Below are 7,568 nucleotides of genomic sequence, written 5' to 3'. Positions count from 1 at the left end.
ACCGGTAGGAGGCCACGGGGAAGACCCAGGACACGTTGGGAAGACTATGTCTCCCGGCTGGCCTGGGAACGCCTCGGGATCCCCCGGGAAGAGCTAGACGAAGTGGCTGGGGAGAGGGAAGTCTGGGTTTACTGCTTAGGCTGTTGCCCCCGTGACCCGACCTCGAAAGAGCGAAAGAAGATGGATGGATGGAAAAACTCACCAATTAGGTCGACGAAGGAAAACTAAGGGCGCTCGAAGGAGGAAAGAGTAAACTCAAATTTACAGCAAAAAACTGCTTTGATCAAAAAAGGAGAACCAGGAAAACAGGAGCAAGGCAAGGAGGGAATCAAGGACTTGGACTTGGACATGGACATGGACGCTTGAAGGCACGATTAACGAGACAATCTGGCAAAGGACAAACAGAGAAGTGAGCCTAAATAGGATGTGGAAATGATGGGAAACAGGTGGAAACAATCAGGAATCAGGGATGACGTCAGACTGGTGACACAAGAAGAAGGACCCGTGATCTGAAACAAGAGGGTAGCTTTTCAAAATAAAACACGTAGATCACAAGACAGAAAAACAAACAAGACTTCCCCACACCGCGGTGTGACAATTCTATCTTGTGACCAAATGCACCACAAACAACTTTATACCGGCAGACAGAAACTCAAACCACAAAGATGATATAAAATAATATTTATTACTGCATATTGTTTATAAATACATACAATCGAAATGCTGATAAGTATTGACATTGCATTGAACCTCGGCTTTGTATTTCTCTCTCCCTCGCAAGACAAAGCGGTGTGGACCATGTGGTCTGGTGGATGGATTTGCCATAAAATTGAGTTGCTGAGTCACTTTCTGCATGATCAGCTGAGCGGCTCCAGCAGGATCAATTACTGTAGCAAATGGGCGCGAAATGCATTTGCTCAGCAACGAAATAAAATAAAGCTTGTAAGTCAAAATAAGTTTTGAATAGCCCACCGAAGGGAAAAAAAAAAATTTGAGTCAACATTCGCTAATTGTATAACTCTTTAATTAGGACACTCTGCCTCTATTTGATTGAATTACCATAAGAATACATTTAGACAACGGCTGCACTGTTTGAGTGAGGATCTCTTATGTAAAGTACAATTTATATAAAAAAAACAAATACACTGAATGTTGGAAACCCTCGCCCCAGATTTCTCCACTTTGAAAAGCAGCCACCGTTTATCCTAAAAAGATGATTAACTCTTTGATTCTACAACTTTTTTCAAAAAAAGGCAAGCACATGTAATATGCAGTTTTCTCCGAATGTGGTTATGGATATGCAACAAGTTGCACTGTGGGTCAAACCTGCCAGTCACATTCCAGTACAAACTGCAAATATGATTAATCATATTTTGAACACTTTGAGTTGGACACACTGTCGTTAATCAGTAGACCTCTCATTTGCATCTTTCTGCATTATATAGGTTTAAAAAACAGGTGTATGTTACAGGAAGATCTTGCTACATCTTTAAGATATTATCTTTCACATTATGAAACGTATACTTCTCCTATAAATATCCAGGAGATCCTAAACTTCCAGTAGACGCACTATATTCAACAGAAATACTAATGTATAAAAATATGCTGGATGAAGAGGTTTAGCAAAAATAACCTTTCACACATTAGCTTTGACAGCAAAGTCGTGATGTCAAGTGAAGAAAATGATTCTGGACTTGTGACATACGTAGACACTGTCATGTGGTCATGAGATCATTATTTTTGTACTTATTTGGAACTCGAGCCTCCTACAGCGCGTGGAGGGGAGTTTCCATCAATATCTTCAACAACAGTTGTCCTTCACTTTGACTGTAAGCAGCGTAACGTCTGACGTTCCAACTCCCCATTTTCTTTGGTAAGATGTTGCCAAGGCAGTGAGTCTGTGCTCAAGTGCCAGATGTCCTGCTGATTGCGTTCATATAAATCAGGACGATATTTTCTCTGAGGTATTGAAGCTGCAGCGCTATTATGTATAGAAACACAAAGGCTAGATACTCTATTATGTTATATGTGATTTGCATGTGACGGGATGCATTTTCGCCTCTGTAGAATGCAGTTTGCCTTGGTGACTTCATTCTGCAGGTACAGTCCTGTGATTTCATTGTTTGGCCTGACCATTTCGTGTCCTTCAGTCCGGTCCCAGCTCCAGCTCCACTGGTGCTGATTGGAAACATGTTTTTTTTTGTTTTTTTTTTCGGGGATTAAATGAAGTGCTGAATAAGGGTGGGCGTGTTTATGAGGAGCTTGTGTATTTCTGACTAGAACGGGAGTTGGAGCGATCCAGTCCGTTGCCGTGGCAGGAGCCCTTCCATCCTGACCCGGACCCTCGATCATCCAATGGGGATGTTCCGTAGCACCAACAGCACAGGCAAGACTGCAAGAACAAAATGGTTTGTAATCACTTTTTTTTTTTGGATTGCTTGTATCTTTTTAATTCTTCTACCTGCGCTTAGTCCAGTAGTTGTCAAAGTTTTTTTTTTTTCCAAGTACCACTTCAGAAAAAAACTCCCTTCAACGACCACACTTGAAACACATTAATATTATTAATATTATCATTATTATTATTATTATTCCTTTCTCTATACAATACAAATGATTATTATTCCTATCTCTGTGCAATGCACACATTATTATTATTCCTTTTAGATCTTCTTTTCGTCCTATTGTTGGATCATTGAGAAATTATGATTTAAAAATAATTCTTCTGATAGGGCGAAGTATTCATTAAATACGAGGCAGAAGTTTTGCTTAATATGTAGAAGTACAATTTTTGGCCTCTGTAACATGACACACATGTTGAACATTTACACTGTTTGAAAAAAAGGGAAATAAAACGCTGTACTTTTGATTTAAGTAAAAGTCACAGTCAAACATTAAACTTTTGTCCACAAAGCTGAAAAAGTGGCTTAAGGAAAATCTGAAATGTGAGCACTAGAACTGGATGTGGTATGGACAAATAGGGCCAATTATTTTCAATTTGTTTTTATTTTTGTACTTGTCTTACCGTATTTCCTTGAATTGCCACCGGGGCACTAATTAATTTAAAACCTCTTCTCGCTCCTGCACTTACCAAAGGCATGCGGTAAAAGTAAGCATGCGCAAATTATTTGGAAACCTCTTCTCACTCCGGCACTTACCAAAGGTATGCAGTAAAAATTTGAGTGGGATGTAAGCTTGGACCTTAAATCCTAGTGAATAGCTCTGAATCTTCTTCCCTTTATACGATTTCAAATTACTGGTATTGGAATCAGCCATTTTGAAAATGATGACAGAGGAAATGTCAATCGTGACGTCACGAGTTTGACCAGGCGGTAATACTAAGCATGCGCTAATTATTTTGGGAAGCGAGTTTGACCTGGCAGTAATTCAAGGCAGGCGCATACTATATGCCTTGCGGCAATTCAAGGAAATATGGTAATCCTTTTGTATGTGTTTTACACTTTTCTCATTTTTAAAAGAAAAAAGCCTAACCAGGGACAAGGTTTGCAAATTAGCCTGTGGCTAGAAGTCCTATGTACTTTGACATCGGTTACCTGGAGGTAACAATGTTTAATTGTTACAATGTCCCTGTCAAATAAATAGATAAATAAATTAAGTGATTTTGCGGCATACCACTGGATGCAACCCACATACCACTAGGGGTAGAGTTGTGTATAAAGAGAATATTGACAACAAAACAACAGGCGTCATTACTGCTACCAGATGCATGCTATTGATGTCGTTTTGACATTAGTTTTTCTGAGGATATAAACAAAAAAAAAAAGTATATACAGTGGGGTTGAAAAAGTATTTAGTCAGCCACCGATTGTGCATGTTCTCTCACTTAAAATGATGTCAGAAGTCTTTAATTTTCATCATAGGTACACTTCAACTGTGAGAGACAGAATGTGAAAGAAAAATCCAGGAATTCACATTGTAGGAATTTTAAAGAATTTATTTGTAAATTATGGTGGAAAATAAGTATTTGGTCAACCATTCAAAGCTCTCACTGATGGAAGGAGGTTTTGGCTCAAAATCTCACGATACATGGCCCCATTCTTTCCTTAACACGGATCAATCGTCCTGTCCCCTTAGCAGAAAAACAGCCAAAAGCATGATGTTTCCACCCCCTTGCTTCACAGTAGGTATGGTGTTCTTGGGATGCAACTCAGTATTCTTCTTCCTCCAAACACGACGAGTTGAGGTTATACCGAAATGGATACATGGATGATACGGCAGAGGATTGGGAGAATGTCATGTGGTCAGATGAAACCAAAATATAACTTTTTGGTATAAACTCAACTATATATATGTACAGTTGCTGGTCATATTATTAGAATATCATAAAAAAGTTGATTTATTTCAGTAATTATATTCAGAATGTGAAACTTACATATTATATCAATTCATTAAACACATAGTGATATATTTGAAATGTTTATTTCTTTAAATTTTGATGATTAGTACTGACAATTACTGAAAATCCCAAATTCAATACCTCAGAAAATTTGAATATTAGTTACGACTAGTACCAAAAAATATTTTTTAGAAACTCGGGCCAACTGAAAAGTATGAACAAGTTTCAGCATGTATGGCAATCAATACTTAGTTGCAGCTCCTTTTGCCTGAATTGCTGCAGCAATACGGCGTGGCATGGAGTCCACCAGTCTGTTGCACTCCTCAGGTGTTATGAGAGCCCAGGTTGCTTTAATAGTGGCCTTCAGCTCTTCAGCATTGTTGGGTCTGGCATCTCGCATCTTCCGCTTCACAGTACCCCATAGGTTTTCTCTGGGGTTTAAGGTCAGGTGAGTTTGCAGGCCAATCAAGAACAGGGATACCATGGTCTTTAAACCAGGTACTGGTAGATTTGGCACTGTGTGCAGGTGCCAAGTCATGTTGGAAAATGAAATCTTCACCTCCATAAAATTGGTCCGCGGCAGGCAGCATAAAGTGTTCTAAAACTTCCTGGTAGACTGCTGCATTGACCCTAGACCTCAGGAAACACAGTGGACCAACACCAGCAGATGACATGCACCCCAGACCATTACCGATTGTGGAAATTTGACACTGGACTTCAGGCAACGTGGATTTTGTGCCTCTCCTGTCTTCCTCCAGACTCTGGGACCTTGATTTCCAAAGGAGATACAACATTTACTTTCATCTGAAAACATAACTTTGGACCACTCAGCAGCAGTCCAGTACTTTTTGTCTTGAGCCCAGGCGAGACGCTTTTGACGTTGTCTCTTATTCAAGAGTGGCTTTACACAAGGAATACGATAGCTGAAGCCCATATCTTGCATACGTTGGTGCGTGGTGGTTCTTGAAGCACTGACTCCAGCTGCAGTCCGCTCTTTGTGGATCCCCCCCACATTTTTGAATTGGTTTTGTTTGACAATCCTCTCCAGGGCGCGGTTATCCCTCTTGCTTGTACACTTTTTTCTACCACATCGTTGTCTTCCCTTCGCCTCTCTATTAATGTGCTTGGACACAGAGCTCTGGGAACATCCAACCTCTTTGGCAATTACCTTTTGTGTCTTGCCCTCCTTCTTTAAAGTATCAATGGTCATCTTTTGGACAGTTGTCAAGTCAGCAGTCTTCCCCATGATTGTGTGTCATACAGAATCAAAACGAGAGACCATTTAAAGGCTTTTCCAGGTGTTTTGAGTTAGTTAGCTAATTGGAGTGTGGCACCAGGTGTCTTCAATATCTGACCTTTTCACCATATTCGAATTTTCTGAGAAGTTGAATTTAGGGTTTTCATTGGTTGTCTGCTATAATCATCTCCTTTTTTGGCAAAAAACACTTGAAATGTATCAGTCTGTTTGGAATGAATGTATACATTCTACAAGTTTGACTTTCTAAATGGAATTAATGAAATAAATCAACTGTTTCATGATATTCTAATAATATGACCAGCACCTGTATATATGTGTGTGTGTGTGTATATATATATATATATATATATATATATATATATGTATATATATATATATATATATATATGTATATATATACACCCTGGGAGGTGAGGGGAGCAGTGAGCAGCAGCGGTGGCCGCGGCCGGGAATCATTTTGGTGATTTAACCCCCAATTCCAACCCTTGATGCTGAGTGCCAAGCAGGGAGGTAATGGGTCCAATTTTTATAGTCTTTGGTATGACTCAGGCGGGTTTGAACTCACAACCGACCAATCTCAGGGTGAACACTCTAACCACAAGGCCACTGAGCAGGTTTGTCATTTAGTGTGTCATTTAAATATTAACGATATGCTTCTTCTCACCAATCAAAAATATTAACCGTCACCTTTCAGCTGGTATTTGACATTACCCCTGTGTTCATATTCAGACCGCAATGTCGTTGCGTTCTTACCTGGAAGCAGTTTTTGAACTTCTGGCTGACAAAGTAGAGGGCGATCGGGTTAATGCAGGAGTTTAGTGAAGCCATGTTGATGCCAATGTAATCCATCACTAAAAGGAAGCTGGAAGGGAAAGGAGAACGCTTATGGTCAGTTTGCCAGGAAGCCACGAGGCAGAGAACAATGGGCCGCCGTGACTTTCCCAGCCTATTTGTGACGGTGCGTGCCTACCTGAGGAGTTCGCAGCGGTTGGGGTCATTTTGGTCATAAACTGTTTTCTTGAGAATGCGACTGAGGTGAAGTGGCAACCAGCACAGAGCGAAAATCAGCACCAGGCAGAACACTGTCTTTGCGACTTCCCTCCTCTAGACAAAGACAAACATTAAGCTCAAGCCTTTAGTCTTAAAACGCCATGATGTGTGTATTCATACCTGTTTCATGTGGTCGTTTAGTGCCACCCGCATGCCTTTCTTGCGACTCAGCATCTCGCAGGACATGAGAGTGTAAAAGATTCCTGTGCAAGCGAGCGGCAGGCAGAAGTAGAAGCCAAACAACCACCAGTCTTTCACGTCCTGGTAGAACTGGGGAGATGCAAACACACTCTGGGTCTGATTTACTCAGATCTAAATACCTTGTGCTAGACAGCGTGTGCAATCTAAAAATACATGTACAGTGAGTGGGTGCACACTATGAGAGGCTGTTAGGGACATTATTCAGAATTACCTCTTATACACACTACTGAAATGCTCTCTCATAAACAAATGTTTTTCTCTCACTCACACTATTGCAACACTCTTATACACACTACTGAAACACTCTTATACACACTACTGAAATGCTCTCACATAAACAAATGTTTTCTCTCACTCACACTATTGCAACACTCTTATACACACTACTGAAATGCTCTCATATAAACAAATGTTTTTCTCTCACTCATACTATTGAAACACTCTTATACACACTACTGAAACACTCTTATACACACTACTGAAATGCTCTCACATAAACAACTGAAATGTTTTTCTCTCACGCACACTACTGAAACACTCTCATACACACGACTGAAACACTGTCATAAACACTACTGAAATGCTCCAACATAAACCAACTGTAATGTTTTTCCCTCACACACACTACTGAAACACTGTCATACACACAACTGAAACACTCTTATACACACTATTGAAATGCTCTCACATAAACAACAGAAATAT

General features: G+C 40.2%; 1 protein-coding gene across 1 annotated transcript in view; it reads right to left on the bottom strand.

The window, feature by feature from the left end:
* Nucleotides 1–666: 666 nt before the first annotated feature.
* LOC133553507 (endothelin receptor type B-like) overlaps nt 667–7,568 on the bottom strand; it is a 31,537-nt gene continuing 24,635 nt past the window's right edge. The window contains exons 5-8 of the mRNA XM_061901778.1: nt 6,783–6,932; nt 6,583–6,716; nt 6,366–6,474; nt 667–2,392 (exon numbers count right to left, since the gene is read on the bottom strand). Of these exons, the coding sequence (XP_061757762.1) occupies nt 2,252–2,392; nt 6,366–6,474; nt 6,583–6,716; nt 6,783–6,932 (534 nt within the window). The 3' untranslated portion in view covers nt 667–2,251. The remainder of the gene's footprint in view (nt 2,393–6,365; nt 6,475–6,582; nt 6,717–6,782; nt 6,933–7,568) is intronic.

Source organism: Nerophis ophidion, linkage group LG05 (genome assembly GCF_033978795.1).
Source record: "Nerophis ophidion isolate RoL-2023_Sa linkage group LG05, RoL_Noph_v1.0, whole genome shotgun sequence".
Taxonomy (NCBI): Eukaryota; Metazoa; Chordata; class Actinopteri; order Syngnathiformes; family Syngnathidae; genus Nerophis; species Nerophis ophidion.
This window is presented reverse-complemented; position numbering and strand designations above follow the sequence as displayed.